The 26,233-nt window shown below is 40.5% G+C and overlaps 1 protein-coding gene across 33 annotated transcripts in view; it reads right to left on the reverse strand.

The window, feature by feature from the left end:
* Nucleotides 1-26,233, reverse strand: part of DST (dystonin) — a 313,318-nt gene that overhangs the window by 14,355 nt on the left and 272,730 nt on the right. For 30 of the 33 annotated variants that reach the window (XM_081856621.1, XM_081856616.1, XM_081856602.1 and 27 more), the window contains 18 exons: nt 24,611-24,808; nt 23,756-23,884; nt 22,187-22,357; nt 20,221-20,376; nt 19,755-19,961; nt 17,958-18,077; nt 13,595-13,764; nt 12,398-12,557; nt 11,207-11,401; nt 9,914-10,042; nt 6,466-6,609; nt 5,615-5,803; nt 4,357-4,486; nt 3,883-4,046; nt 3,057-3,219; nt 2,760-2,914; nt 2,271-2,345; nt 1,121-1,138 (listed from right to left, as the gene is read on the reverse strand). In XM_081856621.1, coding sequence (XP_081712747.1) covers nt 1,121-1,138; nt 2,271-2,345; nt 2,760-2,914; nt 3,057-3,219; nt 3,883-4,046; nt 4,357-4,486; nt 5,615-5,803; nt 6,466-6,609; nt 9,914-10,042; nt 11,207-11,401; nt 12,398-12,557; nt 13,595-13,764; nt 17,958-18,077; nt 19,755-19,961; nt 20,221-20,376; nt 22,187-22,357; nt 23,756-23,884; nt 24,611-24,808 — 2,673 coding nt within the window. The remainder of the gene's footprint in view (nt 1-1,120; nt 1,139-2,270; nt 2,346-2,759; nt 2,915-3,056; nt 3,220-3,882; nt 4,047-4,356; nt 4,487-5,614; nt 5,804-6,465; nt 6,610-9,913; nt 10,043-11,206; nt 11,402-12,397; nt 12,558-13,594; nt 13,765-17,957; nt 18,078-19,754; nt 19,962-20,220; nt 20,377-22,186; nt 22,358-23,755; nt 23,885-24,610; nt 24,809-26,233) is intronic. The other 3 variants (XM_081856631.1, XM_081856622.1, XM_081856624.1) reach the window with 1 other exon arrangement.

The following is a 26,233-nucleotide window of genomic DNA, read 5'->3' on the forward strand; positions in this document are numbered from 1 at the left end:
AGAAAGCAGGAGAACAAACTCCCTTCACTACATCATCTAGGAAATCAAGAACATCGTATCATGCAAAATGAGAGTGGCTTTAGAATTGGGAGCAAAGTGGGCTAAACAAAGGGAAAAGTTAAGATTATATAATGTATTAGCATGGATGGCATGAGAAGGAAAATTTAGTTTATTGTACTCATGTCAGAGTAGGTGAAACTTTAAATCACAAATGGGATTTTTTTACACTGCATAATGTTGAGTAATCTCATTCTAAAAATCTATATAATCTTCCTTTACTATTAGGTTTCACAGGGAATAGATTCTAAGAAAGGATGACACAGCAGAACCTCGGTTTTCGAACATAATCCGTTCCAGAAGACCATTCGACGTCCAAAACGTTCGAAAACCGAAAACTGAACCCTCAATACAATAGGGAAACTCAAAACGGAAGCCGCATAGCACGTTCAGCTTCCGAAAATCGTTCAAAAACCGGAGCAGTTACTTCCAGGTTTTCGGCGTTCGGAAGCAGAAATGTATGACAACGGAGGCATTCAACAACCGAGGTTCCACTGTACTAACCTCTAAGAAGCAAGAAGAATGATGGACTGCACACGAAACAAAACAGAAATAGGCAGTCTTTACCTGGGATGCAGTCTGCATGGTGCCCAATTTGCAGTGATGGTATTTATAGAAATGCAATTTCCCTATTCAATTTCTAATTGAATGTCCCTTTTTGTTTTTGGCAAAAGCTTTAAAAAGTGCAAGGTCCTGGATCATCTTACAGTGGAATGCAGCATGGAAATTTAAAGGATACTCCATATATGAATCACAGTAAAATCTTAACAGCAATTCCAGTGTGTAAACCACAGGAAGAATGCCCAAAGGCATTTGCACTAACAATTAATGCAGTCTATTATCTGGTTCCCTTAAAAGTAATCTCATTAATGAGGCAGCAGCAGGCAAAAAGGCAATTCCCAAAACAAGAAAACCAGTTAAGCACTTCCAGAGAGGCATCGTAGCTGACCAACAATGAATTAGCTTAGGGTGAAAGGGGAGGGGAGGACAAACCACTGCAAGCTGAAATGACGACATATTAAAAGAATATTAGGAACTCCATAACACATTCCACTGTTTATACCTGATTTCCCAGGAAGAACTGACAAGAGATGGAAAATGGGAGAAAGACATAATTAGTGTAACAGGAAATCCTCTAGAACACACTCTAACAGCACATACACATTCTAAATCTTCCAATTTAGTATGTAGCTTAGAGATGTGCTGATAACATCAGCTGTCTGGGCTGTTAATGCTGTCAGACCTGACTCCTATGACACCTATCTATTGCTTGCTGTATAATCTGATTTCCTTCCGCCAAATTCTCCATGGAAATTGATATTGCTGAATTGAAATGAAAGAAGGGGGCGACAATTTGGTAGATCCCCCCTTGATATCTACTTGCTGGTTTTTCTGGCACATTTTCTATCTAGAGAAAGGAAAGCATGCTTCAATGAAATCAAAATCAAACAAAAAGAAAAGACAGGATGGTGATGACAGAGTACAACTTTATTCAAATACACTCCCAACTGTTTGCTCTGTTGGAAAAATAATAATAATTCTAATTCGGAAGTTAATGAATGTTCCACTATAAAACCTTGAAAGCTGTAGGTATAACTTGGTGCACGCATGGAATATTTGTAACAGGAATTAAGCTCTAACACTTGGAAGTTTCATCAAAACCCAGGCTCCTTTGGAAAGTTATTTACAATTCCAATGCAAGAAAAGATTTATTGTGACTTCGGTGGTATAATACTAGCTTTTCTTCTTCAATCACAAGCTAAAAGATCAGATGGGGTGATTAAAGAACAGCTGTGGTGCATGAGGTGGGGTCCTGCCACTGCGGTACCCTGTTGGCTGCAGTGGTGCTGCCGCTTGCTGGGATGCGATGGGGGGCCAGAGAAGAGATGAGGGCAGGAGACCACTGGGTTGACAACAGTGGTGGCCACAGGGGCGCAATCATCTGCACCTACCACGACTACTCTGTTGCCACCTCACCCCAGAGAGCGATAGCACCTGTAACCAAGAGGGTGACGCAACAGCGGCATCTCACTTTATGCACTGTGGCTGGTGAAAAATGCAATAGGGTCCAAAACGATGATAATGATGGTGTTGTTTTTTAAAAAGAGAAAAGACATCAAATTCACACTAGATTATTAATTTAGTTAAATTACTCCTTTGCAGAATAGGGGAGTCTAAATCCAACAGATAACATGACTGTTTTCTATACTTACTCTGTACTTGTTATCACCAATCTGCTCCACTTGGAATCGCTTTGCGCATTTACATTTTGCTACCTGCCTTGTCACCTGTCAAAACAACAATCAGAAGCAAATCATATTAATTGCCATTTATGGTAAATTGTGCAATCAGGTCAAGAAAACAATGGGACTACAGTGGTACCTCGGTTTACGAACTTAATCCGTTCCTGAAGTCCGTTCTTAAACCAAATCTGTTCTTAAACTGAGGTGCGCTTTCCCTAATGAGGCCTCCCGCTGCCAGTGCCCTTCTACTGTTCGGCTTCCGTTTGTAGACTGAGGTAAAGTTCACAAACTGGAACACTACTTCTGGTTTTGCAGAGTTTGTAAACTGAATAGTTCATAAACAGGGCTGTTCGTAAACCGAGGTACCACTGTATAAGTTCAACATGCAATTCCAGAGAAAGATACTTTAAGAAAGAGGCTGAGGGGCGGGGAGGGGGAGGGGGGAAGGGAGAAGAGCACCTCATCTTCAATTTTGTCAGCATCTGTCAGAGGCTTGTATGCATCTTTGTTCGGATGAAGTGCTGCTACAAACTCATAGTAGTCAATATAGCCATCACCATCTCTGTCAAAGATATCCGCTACTGCACTCATTTCCAATCGACTAGTAGGAAATTCTGCAGATGAAAATAACAGTTCAAGTTAAAATGAACAACTCTTACCAATAACCTTTCGGGAAACTGATGACTTACTAGCATTCCAAAACTCTGAGGAATTAAATGTAATATGCAAATGATCGAACTTTGCTTCAAAACTTACTTGAAGAAAGAATCCCATCAATAAATTCCTGTCTGGTTATCTTTCCATCCTGATCTTTATCTATCCTCCTAAAGAAGTCCATGACTCGAGATTTCTTATGGTTCATCCAACGCATATACTTCTTCCGCCAAATATCAAAATCAAAGTTGGCAAATTCTTTCAGCTTGAGACAAAAGGAAAAATGGAAAAAAAGAGGTGAACTGTCTTGTGAGATATACATATAATCATGATGCTAAAGTTCAGAGCAGATGTTAATGTGCAAACTGGAAGTCAACCTTAGGAGTCTTTCCCTTGCCCTCCCCCAAACCCCATTCCCCTTTTTTGAAACTAAAGTATGAAGGGGGCTTACAAATCTTTAATCATCACTATGATCACCATTCAAGTAACTCTAAACCATGGCAAACTCTAACAAGGAAAGTGGTGAATTTGTTCTGAAGGGAGTACAGGGAAAGCAGAAGGAGCATACATCCCAATATTATGTCTACACAACACCAATGGCACTCCATGCTGATGTCTGCTTATGTGATATATCTCCGTCACAAAAAAGCAAGGGAGAAATTAACATAATTAATGTAAATTGCTTTAGATATAGTTAATGTAAATCACTTTGAATTACCTTTGTAATAAAAGTGAATAATAATAATAATAATGGTGCACGAGCAGGGCTTTCACATAATTGGGTGTTGGTACGCACTGACCAACACATAAGCTACTTCTGCCTGTCAAAGGAAGGGTATCTTCCTGGTCCTCCACCATATGAAGAGGAGTGGCCAATAAGACATGAACCAAGGCTTAGTTATAGCAAACAAATCTGCTGTTTACTGACCTCTTCTAATCGGTCTAAAGCATCATTAAGTTTCCTTCTTCTTTCCAGAGCCAGAAGCCAGACTTGCTGCCATTTGCTGACCAAGAGGTTCACCCGTGGATTCTTGGTTTCAATCTGAGCCTGTGCACCTGAGGGATACATGCTTGGTGTTGGGGAACGCTTTCCTGTTAAAATACAGAAAAATGTACTGTACTTCTGCTTCTCAAGGCAGTGTAAACAAAAGGTAACACAGCATACATGCCTGTTTCTATAGGAAGAAGGGAGAGGCCTAACATGCCTGTGATTCCAGGTGGCATCTAACAGAAAGGTAGGTTTGGCTTTAGGGCCACAGGTTCCTGACCCTGTAGACAATCCTGTCCACTTCATAAATTAGAAATAGTAAGTTAAATTCTGACAGCTTTTAAATAATCAGTTAATGACTAAAGGCAATGATATATGTGATACCACATATATATATGTGAGATCATTACTTACTTCCTCCTCTTCCTTTATCCAGTACAGGAATATGAGAATGAATTGGACCAGATTCAGCTGCTTTCCTTTTATGCGTCTTAGTAACCTTATCCACATCAGGCTGTTTTCTAGTCATTTCCTCCATGAATGTCTGCAATTAAAGGGTGGTTGCTTTGGCTAACAATGCACAACAATAATTTGCAACATACCCTGTTTGGGGGTACAAAGGTTCTGATCCAGATGGCTGTGGGATCTCCCATGTATGCACAGAACTCCTACTTCACATGCTGATTTCTCTCATATCTAGATTAGCATCTACATTGGATACAGCATCTCCTTGCTAACAGCTGAATGCCTGCACAACTACCGTATTTTTTGCTCTATAAGACTCACTTTATTCCTCCCAAAAAGGGGAAATGTGTGTGCGTCTTATGGAGAGAATGCAGGCTGCGCAGCTATCCCAGAAGCCAGAACAGCAAGAGGGATTGCTGCTTTCACTACGCAGTGATCCCTCTTGCTGTTCTGGCATCTGAGATTCAGAATATTTTTTTTCTTGTTTTCCTCCTCCAAAAACTAGGTGCGTCTTGTGGTCTGGTGCGTCTTACAGAGCAAAAAATACGGTACCTTGTCTGCCATGAGCACATGGATGAGAACAACAATATGGGCTGTGGCTTCTTGAGCTACATGCTCAGATTAAAAGAAAGCACTTCCACCAACATCCAAGTGTTCCAAAGTGCATGTTTCTCCCACAATAAGGATATTGATCTCATGTCCCAAATAGTAATGACAAAGTTCTCCTAACTGGCTTACCAACAAGGAAAATACTCAACTTTGACTTTATGAAGGAACTATGTGGTCCCAGAACAATTCTAAGGCATATTGTAGAATGTAAAGTTGAACACAAGCAATACAGTATTATGTTACAGTCCAGCTTATTTATTGTTTTCAATTTCTTTTTCTTTGCTGTTCTGTCTCTTTATTTTAAAGGAGAAATCATTTGCACGGTGAATTGGTGCACTGGTTTACTGTGTACAAGAACAGAGCAGTTTTCCTTAATATTGCCTTTCTTCACCTTTTACCAGAACAATGCCGTACAATACAATAAAACAACATAAATAAAAACAGAAGGCTACGTGAACCAGAACCCTTGGCCAAAGCATGTTTTTTTAATTGTTTATTTAAAAACCTCTGTTCCACCTGAACTTCCAGAATATGCATATGCACATAAGTACATTGAAGCTGACTAGTTTGATCATAATCATAGCAACGGCCCTCTTACCTGATGCTCAGCTATGAGTGCCTTAACATCATCAATCTCCTGAGGAATGACTTCCTTGTCTTTTTCACTAAGTGTCGTCTCTGCCCACTGCAACCAGGTCAATAATGCTTCCAACAGCTCTTGATTAGCAATAAGTGCAGCCAGGGCCCCTGCCAATCTCTGCTGATGTTGCTTTGCCCATGCTAACACCTTGAAAAGAAAACTATGCATGATATTCACATTCACACAACCCAGGGCTTTGGGTGCTCCATTACTTTCACATGAACAAATTTGGCTGAATTATCAAAGGACTGCTGAGCAACCACATTAGTGAGCTCTGTGAGTAGAAGATGGAACTCTTTGCACCCCATGAAGAGAAGTACAAAAAGAAAAGTCACTGCCTTTTTACTGTGATCCAAAGGTTTCTAGCAGCACAGAAGTGTTGGAAAGCACTGCTGGGTTTAACGATTGGATATTTAGTATGTGGTAACATTTTGAGAATTATCACACAATACTCCTTAATCCTTGACAAATGACCATAGTGGTTGGTGCTGATGGGAGTTGGAGTCCAACAATGTCTGTAGAACCACAGGTTCCCTATCCCTTTTTCAAAGCTTAACTTCTAATTCATTGTGATTATCTTGAACATGAACTGATCTGGGGAGTGTTTTACTTCTTCCTCAAGAGACGTTTGCAAAGGAAGAGCCAAAACCAGCCTATTACACATGACAGCATGAGTATGTTAAACATTTTGCTCTCGACAGCTGGATCGTTTCCTCACAATATAAGTGCCTTGCTAATTGTCAGTTGTGTTCCAAGCTATCAAAGACTGATTATTATTACCAGAGAGAACCTGCTAGAGATGGACTGACCTCTTCAAACCTTGCTCTGATGATTGTTATCCAGTGCTTGATGGTAGTGATGGAGTCTGGGTGGCAGATAGCCAGGATGGCTTCTCCCATACCTGTGGCTTTCGTTAGCTCAGCCTTTTTTTCTTCCAGTTTTCTCATGAATTCCTAAGGCAAAAAACAGTGATTTCAATTAGGTGCTGGCAGTGCTTCAAAGGTAAAATCCAAGTGATTTCAGACTTTGCTGGTTTAGCCAAAAAGCGCAGATGCCTACACTGAATCACTCGGCATCTGAATTGATCCAGTGGCAGGGAAGGAAGAAGAGAAGCAAAGCATGAGGAAAGTGATTTACTTATTAAGAATGTTTTAAGATCCACTGTAGACTAAGGGCTAATTGAAGAGACAAAATGCATGCTGGAGTCTGCAATTCAATACTGCAATATTTATGTGCACGCACACACACACACACACACAACTTTGTGAGATAGCACTACTTAGATGTCATAGCAAGTTAATTACTTTTGGACATGTTTCAGGAAACCCAGTGGATTGATTATTTAATCAAACCACACTCTCTACTCAGAGCACCTCTGCTCAGTTGTATAACTGGGCCAGCATATATTGATGCAGACCTCTAGGGACCATTCACTGAATTCTTGGACTACAGGATGCTAACATGTCGACTGCAGAAGCAACCGACCTACTGAGCTATCAAAACCTCCTTTAGGCCAGACTGTGTGTTGGATCAGGCAAGAGTGTCCCTTCACTCAGCTCTCCTGGCTGAGACAGCCTCCTGCTGCCTGCTGAATCATCCAGGGACAGTGGGGGGTCCTAATGGAGGGAGTGGGCAGGGCTGTGCTGACTTGAGATTCACTGGATCCCAAGCCAGTTTCACTGCTATTGTGTGACAGCATCAGGTCTGGACTGGACCCGAACATCCTTTACCCTCCACGCATCTTCCAGTATCGTCACCCTGAGTAGCAGGACTTACGGATATGGCAGTGGCCTTGCTGCTCCACAAAGCCCCACATGTGGGAGGATGGCGCCCTGAACCAGGAAGAAATCAGGACCTATCTATCTGGGTTACAAACTAATGCCAACTTCCCTGCTGCACTTGTTTCCTGCTTCCTGTGGATAAGGAATAGGGGATGCAAGCGTCTGTGGCCCATTTTCACTGGGGTTCAGATAACAAAAGAACAGTCCTCTTCTTGAAAATTTTGTTTGAAATGCTCATCTCAAAGATGCCTGAGAATTCAGATCTCCCACAAATGCCCTTCTATTTGTAAGGTGAAAAAACACAATACAGCCTTTACTGTGATGGTTCCCCCCCCCCCCGCCCCGCCGAAATTCCTCTGCTGGGATATGCAAAGTTATTATTTTTCCCTTTTAATCAGGTTTTGAGCGCTCCTGGATATTTTGGCTGCTGTGTTCTCTGCTGTTGTTTTAGACTATCTTCTATATTTTATTGTTGTTGTTTTTAGTGTCCACATTGTAAGTTATAGGCCCTAAGTCATCCTATGCTGATAGGGAAAATCAGAAAGTGAATTAAGGATATATAACATTTTTACAAGAGAAAAGATTTATGAGACTTTTGAGTGGTGTAGGAGGTGGACTAGGGTAGAGAGAGCAAGAGCATAAATGTCTTTCCATTCATACCTAGTTTAATGCATTTACCCACTGTGCCTATCAGCCCCAAAGCCCACAAGGAGAGGTAAAATCTAAATTATCTGGGAGACCTAACCTCTATTAAAGCAAGTGCATTTTTTTTTAAAGGGTAATTGGTTGTGAAACTGAGCTTTTCAATATAAAATAAAGGGCTGAAATGCCTTCCTTGATAGACCGGCAATCAAGTAGCCCCACCAGAGTAGGGTGGTACACAAAAAGATTCCTATTAGACATTTCCTTCACAAAAACAAGGGGGAAAGCAGCAGAACTAAAGTATGCGATATATTTAGGTTTAGATAAAAGTATGTTTGAAGATACTCCAAACTTCACATTGTATTAAAATGCGTCTTCACTCACAACTTCTACAGCTTGTAAATTTTTAAAGTGTGGTTTACATTTTAGCTGCCGTTATTGTACGTTGTTATCCTGTGTTTACGTATTGCTTGCTTTGCCTAGAGAACTGTGCGTGTGAGGAGAGAGAGAGAGAGAGAGAGAGAGAGAGAATGAGAGAGTGAGTGAGAGAGAATGAGAGAGAGAGAGAGAGAATGAGAAAGAGAGAGAGGGAGAGGGAGAATGAGAAAGAGAGAGAGGGAGAGGGAGAGGGAGAGGGAGAGAGGGAGAGGGAGAGAGAGAGAGAATTTGCCTTTTCTTTGGTGAGAGAAAATCCAAAGAGAACCATCTGGAGCCTGTTCAGAGGGAATGACAGTAAACAAGATATTCTCTTCTTCATTACCATTGTGTCTGGCAGCCTTTCAATGATCTCATTGTATGGTAACAGATACATAAAGACTAGCTGGGGGGGGGGGAATGGTGGAGCTGGAGGAGTAACTGCACAAATGGCCTGACTCATAGTGTAGACCGTTACCAAAACAAAAGAAAAGAGAAAAGAAGGTGGGGGGGGGAGAAAGTGGGTTGGGAGTGGGGAATGACAATCCAACTGAAAGTGGTAAAACTATGGGAAGAACTACATGTTACAAGAGACAAAAGCAGCAGCTACACATCTCAAAAATACATAGTAAAACAGACCACATGACATGATGATGTTGTTTCACTGCGAATTTCCCTACTCCACTTCATTTACCATAATCACAATCTCCCTTAGCATGCAGATCTTTCCTAGACTAGTGTAAACAAGTAATGATCTGCACCTTCTGCATGTCTTGCACTATAAATGAACTGCTAGTGGTGTGCTAGCCTGATGGGTCATAAATTTTGCAGGCCTTGTTCAACAGAGGGGTATAATGGCTTCATTCTTACCACCTGACCTGTATGACGGGCACTATAAATATTTAGCCAATTATCCACCTTCTTATGCCTTTGTCCTGAAGTCTTTCCTGCTAGCATTTTTTTCTTTTCTGGAAGAGAAGGCTCAACCCACTGGGAAAGTGGCCTACAAAGTATGTATGTAAAGACTGGGAGTAATAGGAAGAGAATGAATTTGCTACAAGAATTCTGCTGAATCTGACTTCTTGCGATAGAGAGGATTGATGGCCTGGGACATGGTCTATGCCAGACTTCAAGGGGTAGGAGAGGTTCTACTGCAGTTTAATAACTGTGTTGCTATGAATATCAAGAATTGTATTATGGTTTGGGAAGGAAACATTTAAAGTAAGTATACTGATTTTAAGGTGCTTTAGCTGATTGAGTTATCAATTACCCATCAAAAGTTTTCCACGAGCCCTTATTTCTAGGAAAGAAACTAATTTTCATTGCCAGATACAAATAAGTCATAAATAGTTTTATTTTATTCCAACCTTTTCATAAATCTAGTCTCAAGAGCCAGCACTGTCTCAATTATCTCACTCACCCGATGCTGATCTATTAGAGTACGCAGAGACTCTTCATCATCTGGGAGATTGCCATGGAAACGAAGGGCCTGTTCAGCCTCAGCCAGCCATTCCAGAAGAACGTGCACAACTGAGTGGAATTCTTCCGCCTGTATAAATGAAAGTGGAAAAGAAAGGGGGGGGGAGAGAATGCTGTAAAAGGGATCTGGACTGAAAGAGTACAATGTTGGATTCCTACCATGAACAATGAACCTGTGCCCAGATTGGTGGAATCGTTTATCATTCAGCAATGGAGGTACATTAACTTTCCATTAAGGAATCTGACATACAGCACTCTGATATCATGGCTGTAAAAATGTCACATGCTTTTAAAAAAGGATTTAATAAAGCCCATAGGCCTGTTTGTGCACGCTTTTAAATATATGATTGATAGCATATGTGAAAGTGGAATTCAGAGCAACCTGCCTTCACACTGACAAATTATCAGGTGGAGTCATGCTAGTGAATGATGTTAATTACTCTGTGGAGTGGGGGGAGCTAACTGAGACTGTATATAGAAGAGCTGAAAGCAGTATCACTATAGAGTTGTCGCTGCCAGTTACAGCCTTTCATTGTGTGTGTGTGTGTGTGTCTTGCAATGGTCTTTGATCAAAATGGTTTTTCAGATTTTGGTAGTGCTTTAAGAAGTGTCAGAAAAAGGCTGAGCCTCCAGCTTCAAGTGGCGCAACATGAGTTAGTGCGGTATCTATGTGTGCACTTACTGCAGATACCTAATGGACAATGCCCATAACCACCACATTATTCTCCCTCAGGTGTGTCTGGAGGAGTTTGGAAATTGTTTTGAAATTATTTTCCCTATATTTTTTAGTATATGAAAGCAGCAAGGCTTCTGCACATGTAACTCTCTACAAAGGAAAAACAGAATGAAGTAAAAAAAAATGTAGCACCGGCCTATCTTTCTCCTCATGATTCAATAACTTTTTAAAAGGTTTCCTGTAGGGCAGGCTATTTGCAATTCAGTCTAGTCAAGAGCACCACTCCATTGACATGGCCTGGTGAAACAGCTGCAATTAGCAATCAGGACTCCTGTTTCAACTTTAATGTCTTTTGCATAAAAGCTGCTTTGTGCTTATCTATCCATTGCTTCACTGTGGACTCCTTAACTTATGCAGAACCTGGTGGCACAGGCATGGCACAGACGAGGCCCTCCTTGTCTCATCGCTTCCTATGCGGCAATATACGCAATAATTGCAATCCCAACCCATGCATAGGCTGCATCTGATTGAAATAAGTGTAATTGGTTCATTCTTCACCTGGTGGAGGGCTTGTTCCAGTCGTGTTTGCTTGGAGACGGACAATGCACACACCGTCTCCCACCGAGTGCCCAGCTCCTGCATTTGGACCTTAACCCAGGAGGAGTCATCACGACTACCTTCTATCAGTTCACGAGCAGAGCGTTTCAGTGCCTGGACGCTGCCTGTCCTTTTTCCCAGTTCCTTCTGGAAGGCCTAAGAAAAGGAAATAAATGGTTCCTTCTATTATTTCCCCAAATAACAGAATAACACAGCTATCACAACTATGGAGAAAGTTCATTTTTATAGACTTAATTTTTAAAGAAATTAAACTTAACTGAACATTATTTTGTTTTGTAATGTGAGTCCCGTAAATATCTTCATCCCCCTGTCTGGCTTTGTTTTATTCAATCCTTGCTACTCTACCGTATTTGAATGTCCCCCTCACTTCTTACAAATCAGTAGTTCTACATATATTCCGAAAGAAACCATTAGGTCAACAATATCTTCCTTATGCAATGTCGGATCACGTGAACACTGCCAATTAAAAAAGAAGACAACATATTGAAAACCCCTGAAACTTTCACTAGGAATCTCTAGGCACACAAGGAACTGAAAACTAGTGCAAGCTTTGATAACATGGGGCTCCTTCACTCTCCCTGCCTCTCTTATACTCCTACACTCTGATCCAGGGCTCCACATCTTCTGCAATATTTTGCTGAGACAGTTTCTTTTTGTGTCAGCAGTTCAATATGTGCAAAAGCATGTGCCCACAAATCTCTTGCTTCCTTTAAAAGACAAGGGGCAGCCCTTGCAGATGGTGGAACATGTGAGCAGTAGTTTCTGCATCTCTTATAAATGGATTGGACTAAAAAGCTAAGGCTGCTAATGCTATTACCCACTGTTTCTGAGAAACTTTCAAGAGTGTTTTTAGTTCTAATAATCCAAATTAAAATCTGCATGAAGAAAAATGTAGCAGATCAACTTTAGCATTGAAGGCAAGTTTCAGATAAATCTTGATCGTTGCAGTCAGCAAGCTCTTTTCCCTCTCCAGCCAGTTTTTATACCACAGGCCAAGGTTTTTAACCTATTGAATGGGCTCATCAATCTTTCTTAAAAGTTACAAATTGACCCAAAAGGCATTTACTCAAAATGCTTTGAACAGCTTGATTCAAAATAATATGAAAATGACTGTAATTTTGTGGCCATTACTTTGTGATTATCTATTAAGTTCATCACTAAATCAATGTCTCCGTGCACAGGCTGATCTTCGGCCAGCTGCGGTTCCACTTTGTACAGCCAATCTATGAGAGCCTGAAGAGCATCAGTAAATTGCCCAGAAAACAGCAGCGCTTCTTCCAGTTTGTTTTGTCTGAAGTGGGAAAACAAGACAGACACAGTGAAAAAAAGGGAGGGGGGAGTGATTGCAGATCTACATGCACCCTATGCCCATGCACTCAGCAATATGACTCTAACACCATAAATCTAGGTCTTTTAGAATTCCTCCTACCTCCTGCAGCTTCCTTCATTTACAGCCTCTCCACAGTGACGACATTTCTGCTTCTATCTTGCCAACTACTAGTTCCTACTTCCTAGACCCCTCGCCCTGCCTCCAATCAGTCGCTATTCTAGGGGCTACATGCTCTTCCAGTTTTACCACCACCCCTTCCTCTCTTCCAACTGGGCTGGGGGAGTTTTCAGAGGTAACAATAAACAAAACAAAATGTTCTGGCTTTATACACCTCTCTATCAAGACCAAGTGGAGGAGCCAAATGAATATATTGTTCATATATTCAGGAGACAAGATTTGAGCTCAAACCTAGAACTAAAGGAATATACAACATAAAGAAAAGTGCGTAGGAGATGGACCATGCACTTTCCATTTCACAGGACTCTTCTGAAATGGAGCTCTAAACCACCCCAGAGACTTTCGCTGAATACGAAATGGGTCTCCTCTGCCTCCAGAAACCCTTGGAAGAACAAACCAATACCTATTCTGCAGCTGGCTTATTCTGAGATTTTGGCTCCCATTTACTCTGCATCCAGTGCATTTCCAATGCTGGTTTGAGAAACAGTGTACACATGATGCTAGAGATAATCCACACCTATCCTTTATCTAGCCTGCCATTCCTTATTAAATGCTGCATTTCTGATGCCTTCTCCCCTCCCCAATCAGCTTAATCTTAAGCGAATAATGGGTACACAGTCTTAAACACTCTAAGGGATGGGGAAGTGGAGCCAAGAACCTACATCCTCTGCTCAAAGTGAGACACTCATAATTTTATTCTGACCAGGGACATTCACTGAAGACCAGCTGGGGAAAGGAAAATGGGATGAAAAGGAGACAGTGACCTAGCTACTGCTTTACAGAGCCTCTTTTAAGTAAGATGCAAAGCGTTTTTGTCTTACCTTTCTACAGATTTCCCACATACTGTATCCCATTTGTCTCTGAGTTCACTCAGCATATCATCCAGTTTCAGATTGTCATCAGCTAGGGAAGTTTTTTCTTTCAAAGCACGTCCACTTCTATTTGTAGTGTCATACACAGAATGTTTAGCTCCAAGAGCCTTCTGGAACTCCTGTTCAAGAAAGAGACTCAATATGAAGCGCACAACACACATAACCTACACAACGTATTTTGTGCCGTTTGGAGACGAAGACCACACTCACGCATCATGGTAATCCATAAAGCATGGCTTATAATGCATGGCTGAATTATGCCCACTTCACTCTTCCCATCTCATGTGCAGAGGAAATGAATCAGCTACGATCCCTGGCTTAGTGTTACATCTGAACCAGGGATCGTGGTTTGTTTCTCTCCCAACAAACCACAATTTCTAGCAAAGCTCCGCTTTTGGCTTAGCAGTCATGGCTTGTTGACAGTGAAATAAAGCATGATCCCAAAGCAAAGGATCAGGGTTTGAGTCTTCTGTGTATTAGTAGGGAGGAAATAAACAGCCCAGCTAGGCATGTTCATGGTCAATCATTATCTATGATTTATCAGATGTGTGAACAGGGCCAAACACAATGAATGAGATTTTCATACAAACTACATTTAGCAAGGAAATATCATGAAATGTCACCGGGATATTTAGATTCCAGAACCCGCTGGCATTTATTCCAGAATATACCTCGTGTCCCTGGGATCAATAAGACTATCAATCAAATGACTTTAATTGAGCAATTAAAATAAGTTATGCAAGAGAAATGGTAGCAAGGCATTGGTGCTCAGCTTGAAGTGATAGTCCACAAGTTTGGACTGTCTTCTACAAAGCATTTACACCAAATCACTAGCATTCAAATCAATGTAGAAGTTCATGTTAAATCATCTGAAACCCAATACCTTAGATTTACTGACTTATGGACTAGAATAAAGAAGCTACACTGGAAAATATTATTCCATTCTTTACCATTAAAAAAGGAACATGACAAACCTTAGGTTAACTTGCATTCAGTACACTACTTAACAAAGTATTAAATGCTAAATACTACAGAGAGTGAGTGCCCCCCATGTAAACAATAAAATGCTTGATTATTTCTGTATTGCTATTTTCTCTGGAGTAGGGCTGTGCTAAGATTATCAAGATGTACATCTATCATGCTTTTGCAAGAAGGCACAAATAAGGAATCTGCCAAAGAAATGTTGGTCAGTAGAAACGCAAGACTCAATTTTGTGAATTCTTTGGTGGCTATATCATTTACAAATATTCTCTAGAATGAAACTCACAAGCAATTACAGTCATTGAATAAAAAAGATTTATCCTACCAATGTCACTTCTGTAAAGTAAATGGAGGTTGACTTGTAATGAGGTGCATATTAACCTAAAAATGGGGAGGGGGTAGCTGATGTGGTGACCTAAATATGATTTGGACCTCCAATAGCCCCAGCCAACATGACAAATGGTCAGGGATGATGGGTGTGTAGTCCAGCAATTTTTTGAAGGATACCCCTGCCTTAAAATATATCAATATTCTTTTTTTAAAAAAAAATCCTTGAAAAAGGGATTAAGACAAACTACACGGCCCATTCTTTCTTCACTGACTTCTAAATATAACATGCAAAGAGCTTGGTGGTGGTTGGGGACTGATAAAAAGCCAAAGAATACTCCTTCAAATCTTTGGCAATATGTAACAAATATGAGACAGCTCATTTTTAGAATCTTCATTTCTTGAAAACTCCCAAAGAACGAAGCCAAGTTATTCCATATATCAAATAGAGCCTAGTCTACGGTCTTTAGCCTTAGATACTAAAAGCATTAAAACCTTCAACAATGGCTCAATGGTTTACTTTATAAAAGGAAGATTGAAAACATACAGCAACCAAAGGCATGCAACATACAAATATTTGCTAAGAGGAGTAGCTAGGATTTTTTGAGGCTATTTTATGACTGTCCATGTATTGGGGGAATGAGAGGTTAATAGAGGTGGACAAGTCAGTATGTTTCCAGTGTGTGTCAGTTTACCAAATGTGCATTCATAAATCCATTCCACTCCTTTTCTGAATTAATCTGCATTTTTGAATTTAAAAACAACATGAAAATTTGAATTTCTAAAAATGTTTTCCCACAAAAGACCCATTTCTAAACATACTAGTTGCCAGCTGAGTGTAAAAATCCAGTCCCAGAAGTAGACTGGTGGCCATTCTGAGCTCTTTTAAAACTCAAAATCCTTCCAGAATGCACATACTGATGGGATTATCATCTGATCAGGGGCGAGGTCTGCAGATCAGTGGTAAGACCCATCCTATGCATATAGAAGGTTCAGTTCCTGACACCTCCAGGTATAGAATATTCCTGTGTGAAATCTGTGTGAAATCACATCCAGTTTGGTATAAGGCAGCTTCTGGTGTTCAGAAAAGGCTGATAATTAATTATCATAATTATCATAATTATCATAATTAAGCAGAGCTGCTGGTTGATATGAATCTACTTGCGCGTTATCTTTTATTTATAGTAATGATCTTATCCATTCATCTAGTCAAGACAAGTTTTAACACCCTGTACATCCATATAGAGTCTTTGGCACTAGGACTCAGTAAACTGTGTATAATGAAGGGGAAAGTGCTGAAAGCTAATTCAAAGGCCTCAACAGTCAATTTTATTCACACACTGTTTGATTGTAATAAAACAAGGAATATTAAAAATATCAATAAAAACAGCAAAAACAATAAATAAGAATTAAAGGTAAAGGGACCCCTGACCATTAGGTCTAGTCGCGGATGACTCTGGGGTTGCGGCGCTCATCTTGCTTTACTGGCTGAGGGAGCCGGTGTACAGCTTCTGGGTCATGTGGCCAGCATGACTAAGCCGCTTCTGGTGAACCAGAGCAGCGCACGGAAACACCGATTACCTTCCCACCAGAGCAGTACCTATTTATCTACTTGCACTTTGACGTGCTTTTGAACTGCTAGGTTGGCAGGAGCAGGGACTGAGCGATGGGAGCTCACTCCGTCGCTGGGATTCGAACTGCCGACCTTCTGATCAGCAAGCCCTAGGCTCTGTGGTTTAACCCACAGCGCCACCCGCGTCCCAATTAAGAATTAGAGATAGGTAAAAGAGGCTAAAACACACATCTACCTTTCTGGATAGGCTTGCCTAAACAAAAATGTTTTGAGGCAGGCTTCCTTAAACTCCAGATGTTTTGAGACTACAATTCCCATCATCCCTGGCCACTGGTCCTGCTAGCTAAGGATCTTGGGAGTTGTAGGCCAAAAATATCTGGGAGGGCCGAGTTTGAGGAAGCCCGTTTTAAGGGATGGCAGAAAGAGTACAGTAAAGGTACCTGCCTGATGCAGGCAGACAGGGAGTTCGAAAGTATAGATGCTGCCACATGGAAACAATGGTTTCTTACAAAAGGATCAAACCTCCTAACAAGAAACACAGTGGAAGGCAAAACAACAACAACAACGACAAAAACTAGCAGTGGATGTGCAAAGCAAACAAAGCATTAAGAAAGAGTGTTTTGCTTTTTTAAGAGTAAGGTGCTAAAATGCGATTGACAACCAAGATATTGAGAGTACTAGGCAGACCAAAGTAACAGTAATTCTTGAACTTCAGCATACAAGTAGTTTTGCGGAGCATATAATCCCTGTGCACAGCGTGTCCCTTTCCCTATATCCATTCAGAAGAGGCCCAGGTTTTAAAGATTACTTTTCATCTGCACATCACCAGATTTATGGAAAGGCGCTTGACAGCTGTGGACCCTTAACAGAAAAACTCTCTTTTTTCCTTCTGCAACGTTCATTTGTGTTGTTGACAGCCCCACTGCATCTAATGCATTTCCAAGTGGTGGTGGGGAATTGTTTCACTAAAGCGATTAAGGATTTGTCCATCAAACTGTACTTTGCTTATTTTTTTGAGATAAGCTGGGTTGTTTTTTGTTTTTTTTTAAAAAAAACATGTTACAAATGGTGATCCACACAATCTCTGAGCCCGTCTTGAGTGTAGTTAAACTCTAGCAGATCCTATTGTCCTATAACATTGCACACAGGAAAAAATAGCATAGTGCCCTATATCTTCGTCCTATGATTCTTTATTATTGTGCTTTTCCTTTCCACATGTAGTTTCAGAAGATGGAACCCTGCAGAGAAACCTCCCAGCTTCTATTTATTTTACAAGCTGGAAAACTGCCAGTGTTTGAATTTGATGGTGGCAAACATTCCAACCTAGTGACCAATAAATCTCCCTCCTCCTGCTAATTACACAGTGCTTGGTTCACTGGCTTTCCTGCCGTCTGATTGGACAGCCTCTACATTCCATTACCAGTGACTCACCTTATGCTGGGCAAGCTGCATCTTAATTTTGTCTGGATCATTTGCAATTTCAAGCTCTGCATCCAGAGTCTTTTCTGAATCATCCAGCCATTCAGTAAGTTTGTTCCAGGCTTCATGGAACTGTGGAAAAGCAAGATTTTCAATTACATACATTGATAGGCATAGATTATGCATTCAAAACATTCAACGCACATTTAGCTTTGAAAAAATATTAAGGGTTGCATTCAGTTAGGTTTCACTCAGAGTGTATGCACTGAAATTAATGGGTCTAAGTCAGTCATGTCTACTAATTTAAATGGGGAGGGTGCAGGGTAGGCGAGGACGGGAAGCCAAGTTGCATTGGCAGAACTCAGGGTGCTGGCTTCCACTGGTGCAACAACTTAGTTGAATAAGGCCCACAATATTAAAAGCCAGGCAATCCAGACTGGACTCACACAAATAAATGTTGGACCAAAGGACAATTTCCCTTTTAGAGTGATGCAAATTATTTGAAATTTCTCTGGGATTGCTCAGTCAGCAGAGTATAAGGTTCAAGCCCCATGCTGGGAAAATCCAAGACTCCCAACCTCTATTGACACAGTGACATATCTACTTGACCAGGAGTGGTCCTTTCTGGCCCAAGGGCCACTCTGAGGGTTGCTGAACCCTTCAAGGGCCACATACGCTCAGCACAAATGCAAATAACATGCTGCCACCCATGCACCCACATGTAGAAACATACACTATACATACACACAACATACCTAGAGGTCAATAGAACATGCATACTGTTTTTCTGCCAACATCAGTGCTGGACTAGGAAGAGGGGATCCTTTCCTCCTAGCCCAGGGATGGAATGAGAACAAGAGGCCCCCAGTTACCCTGCCAATGTGCCTCTTCTCCTTTTGGCAAGGAAACATTGAAAGCAGGACCTGGAGCTCAGGAAACAGAAGGAAGTGCTTCTGTCTCTCTTGAGTTCAGTGTCCTACCTCTGGCATCACAGCAGAAGGAGAAGAGGCACCTTTGCTATTAAGTGGAGGAAGAGGTCCCAAATTTTCTGGGGGCAAGTAAGTTGCCTGACATAGCCTCATGGGTCCCATGTGATCCATGGGTTTGCCACTCTTTCCTTAGACACACTATCTTGTTGGGATGATTCACACATATGATAAAGTGTTGTTTTGAGGGTATTGCAATCATGCAGAGACAGTACTTCCTTATTTTTTATATGGGATGTTGTTTTGTTTAAAAATAGCACACATGACAACTGCAGCCCACATGAAAAACTAACACACATAATCAAAAGTTTGAGTTGCCTGCCTCATGTAGCCATCTCTCTGTCCCACCAAAATATGGGCTCTGATTTTCATCCACCTCCTCTACACATACATAGAACCCTGAAATGACATGATCCCTACACAGTCATATCCCTTTGATAATGAGCCTCAGCCTAAGTTGACACTACAAAAATGTTGAGAAGGCTAGAAGCACCCATGTAGAGAGGTTGCAATTTGTTTCAGAAAATGGTGGATTAATGAAGATGATTGTGAAAAATAAAATAAGGATGAACTTCCCATGCAAAACAGGAACACTACATCCATATACCACTCTGTTGCTTGGTTGGAAAGTAAAGATTCTACTTTCACTTTTGGTGTCTGGCCTGAAGAAACAGCCATTCTGGTTCCCACTACTTGCCAAACCTGTTGATCTAATATTCCAGTTTCCTTCAGATGACTTAAAGTCATCACACTGTTCATTTAAACATGGGTTTAGTTACAGCAAGGTTACGCTCAAATTGTTATGGAAGACTTGCCACATTACCTGCTTGGCACGCTTCCTTGCATCATCCAAAGCTCTTCCTCTTTCCACTAAGCGCTGAACTACTTTTTCCCATCTACTCTGGACACTGATCAGCAGATTTTTAATGAGGACAACGTCCTGTTTCTGGCTGAAGTATTTCAAATGTGTTCCAGTTTTGTCCAGCTCAATAATCTGGTCACGGTGGGCATTCACTTCATTGGCAAAGACCTTGTGAAAGAAAGAAAAAAGATAGTATTTGAAAAGCTTCAGAGTCTTCTAGCAAGCAGATATATACCTAAGAACTGATGGTGTTATGCACTGCTTTATTGGTCAGAGACACTATAAAATGTCACTTTAAAAAACTGTAAAACGTCTTTGGATTTTAATGGTGCTGGCTTGTTTTAAACATTAATACAAGCCAGCCAGCCTGTGGGTCCAAGCAACGGGAAGAAGAAAGTTGCACATCTGTTGTTGTTTCTGTACATACCTTGTGTTCATCAATTTGAAATAAGACAGTATCCAAGATAAGACTTGGCCGAGAAGCTACTGTCAAGGTTTGCTCAGCTTGAGTAAGCCAGTTGATGAAGTCCTGCAGTGAGTTGTGGAACTCCATTGCCAAATTGAGAGCTTCTTCCAGTTTGATCTGTAAGAACACACCATAAATTAGCAGCAGTGGACAGTTTATACTAGAAACCATATAAACTTTATAGAGAAATAAACCAAATCATGTCTGAATGTAATTTGGAAAAAGGCTACTCTTGTCCTCTTGCCTACCCCCCCCCCCCAGTTTAATACTGGTATGCTCTGAATATTTAAACGGCATACAAAGAAATATATTTCTAAAAATATTTCAGCAGAAACTGACAAAACAGAGAACCTACAAGGACTGAGCAGGTAGAAGAGCATCCAATGCCACATACAGATTCCTGCCACAGTGCTAAATGATGAGCCTTACAAGTATTCAGACAGTAATCCAGGAACATCATTTCAGCTTTGATTCTGCTTGCATGAAAAGGGGATAATATGCAGTTGCATTGCATGAAGGATTAGGAAGATAATTTGCACTGTGGAGACTATCCTTTTTTGCCGAATGCAGGTCTAGTTCAGACAACTTTGGGGCTGGCAAGTCTTTGTGCAGAACAGAAGCTACCCCCCTCTCTTCCACCATATAGACTACTGCTGTTTCAGATGTTATGAGAGTAAGTCTTAAGCTCCTGTCCTCCCCACTATGGCACAATCAGAAGGAGAAATTCAATAGGTTTCATTTTTATTTATTAACTATAGCCTTTCATAGCATCCAAACCCATGTGTTTAATCTTAACTATGGCTTGCTGAAATGAAGGGGGGGGAGCCATAGTTTAATAAGCTGTCTTGTTTATGCAGTTTATGGTTCAGATGCAGTGCTAAACAGTGGTTTATCCAAAACAGAAGTGGAAGCTTTCGATCTTCCCCTCAGGGCTGCACTGGAGGAGAGGGGAGTGAACAAGGACTCAGCTAGATTGTATATGTGATATAACAGTGTCTACCAGATGGTGCTGTGGAGTCCCGTTTTTCTCTACCTGTTTCCCCTGTTTAAATTTACAACGCATTTAACTGAAACACTTCTTTGATGTGTCTAGAGGCTAGTCTGAGGCTAGCTGTGACTTATCCCCCAATGCTAAACAATGGTTTAGTGATATAATGTGAACTGAGCCCCTTTCTCATACAGCTGAAGAATATAATGTGTTGGGTGTCAACATGGTTTGTCCACAATATCATATGTAACCGTACTGACTACCCAAAGGTTTTGCTGGCCCAGGCCATCTAATACAATTGAAACAATCCTTTAAATTTACATTATATGAGAATGCAAATACTCCTTTTTCCAAGAATGGCTTCATTTGTTTGTTTAATCATTTCTGTTTCTTATGAACACATTTGTATTTCAGCTGTTTCAAGATGTAATTTATAGTCTGGCTCAGAGTAAACTGTTTATCTATGTTTGGACTATTTTTTTATTTTTATTTTTTTACAAAAGAATGTCCACCCCCATGGAAAACCATAGCTATGAGTAAGATGCTTATCCAGGAATATGAGGTCGCCTCCCAGAGGGCATGAGAGAGGCCTCATCACTTAAAACTTTTAAGAACTGCTATGTTCAAATGCCAGCAATAAAATTAAAGCATCAGTTCCAAGCTGACAGGATGATGGACTGGGTGGGTAGAAAGGATTTATTCATTCCTTAGGTCTGCGACCTATAGACTACAATAGGGGGTGTTTTCATTTACAAACATTGGTCTGCTGCCATGTAATTTATTGATCAGCTTTTCCAGATGAATCATGGTGTGTGACATCATTTACAGGTTTAATTGCATGGATCCCTAGCGCCTGCTAAAAGGAAAATTCTGTATTTGCAATATTCTAATATTAAGACACATTTCAGAGAATATCCCCATGTTCGATATGCAACATACTTTTCTTTCACTCAGCTTTGTTTCCACCGATTCCCATTTCTCTTTAAGATTATTTATGTCCTGCTCAACATTTGTTTCAATAGTCTCTAGGCATCTTGCAAGCATCTGTAGGCCCTTTTGCATCAGACACTTGTATGTTTCTTCTTTAGCTTCAAAGGCAGCACAGAGTTCCTAAACAAAGAGGGAAAGTATTGCAAATCGTTAATGCATAAACATTTATTCGAAAATGATACCCCCTTAAAAGTTTCACATATTACTTTAAACATGCTAGCTATATTTTGGGGAGTTAATGTGAGTTGAACAAAGGAGGTGCCACTGTGCATTTCCAGGCCTGGGCAGTCTGCAGCCCACAACTTATTTCCAGGGGCATGGATATGCCACTTCTCCCTTCCCTCTCCAGGTTCAAAAGAGAGGCTAAAACAAGGGCTGTTCAGAACACAAGAAATAGCCCAGTAAAATCTGATTTACTACTTGTGTGTGTGACAGTCATAAGCTTTGGCCTGTGCCCTTAAATTTCTGCGTGAAATGAACCATCTTACCAGGCAATGGTGATCAAAGCTGATCAAAGGCATAACCACAGAAGATTGTGAAGCTGCATACAGAAAAACCCACCAGCTGCGCTTTGCATCTCCGTCAAATATGTACTTATCGTCTAAGTTAGCTTTTCTAAGAAATATACACCAAGGCTGGGGTGCAAAGAAAGGCAGTTTGTGTGCCTGGTTTGCCTGGGGCTGGCTGTTCTATTTAAAAGCTGTTTCATTTAAGAAGGAAGTAGAAAAGCTCTCTCCCACATGTGAGTGCCATTTCTTTACATTCCAGACCTTGGTTGCAATGCTGCACATGCTTGCAGCACCACTGAATGACAACCTAAATCTGAACCTAGTTGCAGTTAAGAACTTAATCTTATATTCTAAGTACAAGAGGGCAGGCAACTGTTAATGAGGTTTTGGCTCTGAACTACTTCATTCAGACACTGAAAAGAAGAACACCATTGTGCTGTCTGGTAACTTAGAGTAGTCTTTGCCTCTGTGTACTGGTAACATGAGTTGTATTGATGAGGCAGGAAATAATAAATGGAGAATGTTCTGCAATCATTGGCTAGCTTTTTAAAAAATGTTCTAACAAAAGCTAAGGAACAATAGAATAAGCTCTCAAATTTGAGACTGCAAGTAAATTCAAAAACAATCTGGTTTAAAGATGAGGATATACAGAAAAGGAAAAAATAAAAATTCAACTGTCTGAGCAGTTCTCAGCATTATTTTACGGGGAAGAAAAAGACTTTAAGGGTATTCTTGATGACTCTAGTACTCAGCTAAACTTTATAGCTGAGTAACAGAGTCATCAACGATACCCTTAAAGTCTTTTTCTTCCCCGTAAAATAATGCTGAGAACTGCTCAGACATACACATGTACTGCTCAATCAGTTTTGCTACTTAGTAAATTACCAAAAAAATAAGAGAGTGTTCTCATTAAAACTTACAGGCATTTCACTTTGCAAATGTTTCACTACAAACGGCCACAAAAGTTTAGCTTCCAAATTGGGACCATCTGCAATATTGAGATCCTTACCATATGGATATTAAGCTGTTCTCTTGCAGTCTCTGGTAAACCACCAACTGGTTTCGATGCCAAAAGCTGACGCTCCGTTTCTGTCAGCCATTGTTGCAGATCTTCAACTTCACCATGGAAACCTTGGGCCTAAGCGATACATCACCACAGCATTTCAGAACATATTTCAATAACCTAACATGCTACATCAGCTAAGGGGTTGTAAATGTTGAGCCTATGAAATCAGACTTAAGAAAAAAAAACCTCTAAAAAGAAATGCTACTAAACCAGAGATATCCTCTGGAGTAAAAACTGCAAATTGTTGTCCGTATAATGAAACAGGGTAAAATGTGAAAGAAAGAAGGAGGAAGGAAGGAAGGAAGGAAGGAAGGAAGGAAGGAAGGAGGGACCCACAAACATTTCATCAATTGTATGAAACTTTTAATGGAGATATATAGATGTGGGTGTTTGATAATTTTATTTGAAATTTCAAATAATTCCAATTTTAAATGCATTTTCTAAAATCATCCATACAGTAAATACGACTGCAAATATTAATTACAGTACAGTTAGGCACAGACAGAGAAAAACTGCTGTACAAATGGGTACTTAAGCACACAAACTCAGGCTCAGTGATAGTTATGATCTATAGCTTGATACTTCAAATTATTGCTAGTTCTCCAAGGGTACAATCCAGCCAAAGTTATCCATTTCTGAGTCCTACAATTTCAGTGACAGAGAGCTAACTAACTGGGTTCCCAATTCTCCTGTGGAAATCAGTAGGACTGTAAAAGAACCTAACCTTGGCTGAAATGTGCTCAAATATATTAATTCAATGCAAGTTTATTTCCCTTTTGTTCAGTTTCTCATACACACCTGGATCAAAGCACTGTCCAGCTGCAGCTTCCTCTTTTCTGTTTTTTCCAAGACATTTTGCCATCGCTGATTCAGAAGTTCCAGCTTGCTTTGCAGATTGCTCGCTTCTTCAACAGCACTTGACTGAATAAGGTCATTTCCTGCTTTCTTAACTGTTTCCACAGTGGACTGGTGAGCCAAGACATCATTTTGCAGCACCTGCAGTTACAAACATGTCATGCCTCGCCGTATTTTAAAAATGCTAATTTCACTCAGTTGTACTAAAGTAGCAACATAATAATATCAGTAAAAAACTTTGCAGACAGTATTTAAGAATAGCACATACAGGATTCAGAGTCTGCCTCAAGGGAATGGGGCTATCATTAATAGTTTACAATTATCCCTGACCTAACAGCATTATCTTTACTACCAAAAAATCATTACATATTTTAGTGTGCTCTATTTATAAAAGAAGCTATGACCATTTTTCTTTACTATCATAACTGTTTATACTCTCCTAATAGGAAAGTATTTCTTACAACATTACTGTAATGGTTGATACAAAGGGAATCCAGACATGATAGCATCCCATTAACTTAACTAGGAGGCATGGGCATTCACAAGAATTATTTTTTGGGGGGGGTGGGCATCTAGTCCAGCATCCTGTTTTCACAGTGGCCAACCAAATGCTTCTGGGAAATGCACAAGCAGGACCTGAGCATGAGAACACTCCCAATATCCTGTGCTTTCCAGCAACTGGTATTCCGAAGCACTGATGACTTCAATTGTGCAGGCATATTGTTCATGGTTAGTAGCAATCGATAGGCCTCTTCTCCATGCATTTTTTTCTAATCCTATTTTAAAGCCATCTTGGTTGGCAGCCAACAATGAAGGTGGGGGAGCAGCCTAATTTCTCTCCATGTAGTAGAATACTGTCCACATATTTCGTCTCCTATTATGCTCCTCCTATTATCCTATTCATTATAGAAACCTGCTATTTAAAAAAATGAAAGCTCTGAGTTTGAGGATTATGGTTCAGTCGAGAGGTGCAATTGCCTGTCCCCATGGATAGCTCCTCCTATTTAGGACTTCTAAGTATGGCTAAGTGGCCAAAGCATGGGGAGTGCATCAAGGCTCAAAGTATATGGGTTCAGGGGTGTTATGTGACATTCTGCTAATTTCTTCATAAAGTTATGCCAAGCTATCCAAATCTTCCTATATGCCAAACCCTGTGAGAATGGACATTGCATCCCAGGGATGGCTGCCAAATCAAGAGAAACATTTGTAGGGAGTTTGAAGAAAATGGTATTTAAGCCAATGGGCAAATAAAGAGAATTTGCCATATGAAAATAACGGAAATGGATGTTTGTTGCAGGAATCATTAAGTGGATTGATCCTATGTGTAACATTCAGATTTGGGGTAAGAGAAATGAAATTATATCACCGTAATGGTCTTCATAGTGCAGGAAAGGGAAACTTACTGTGTATGATGTGATTTAGTGAAGTGAGAACTATGTTTGAATACACTCTCACTTCTGTGTTACAAGTCGAACATGGAAAAAGATTTATTATTCATTGTTTTAAATAAATGTCCATCAATTTGAAAAAGTCAAACTTCTATTACAGAAACAGGTGCCACTTTTT

The sequence above is a fragment of the Podarcis erhardii genome (assembly GCF_964252035.2).
Source record: "Podarcis erhardii genome assembly, chromosome: 3".
Lineage (NCBI taxonomy): Eukaryota > Metazoa > Chordata > Lepidosauria > Squamata > Lacertidae > Podarcis > Podarcis erhardii.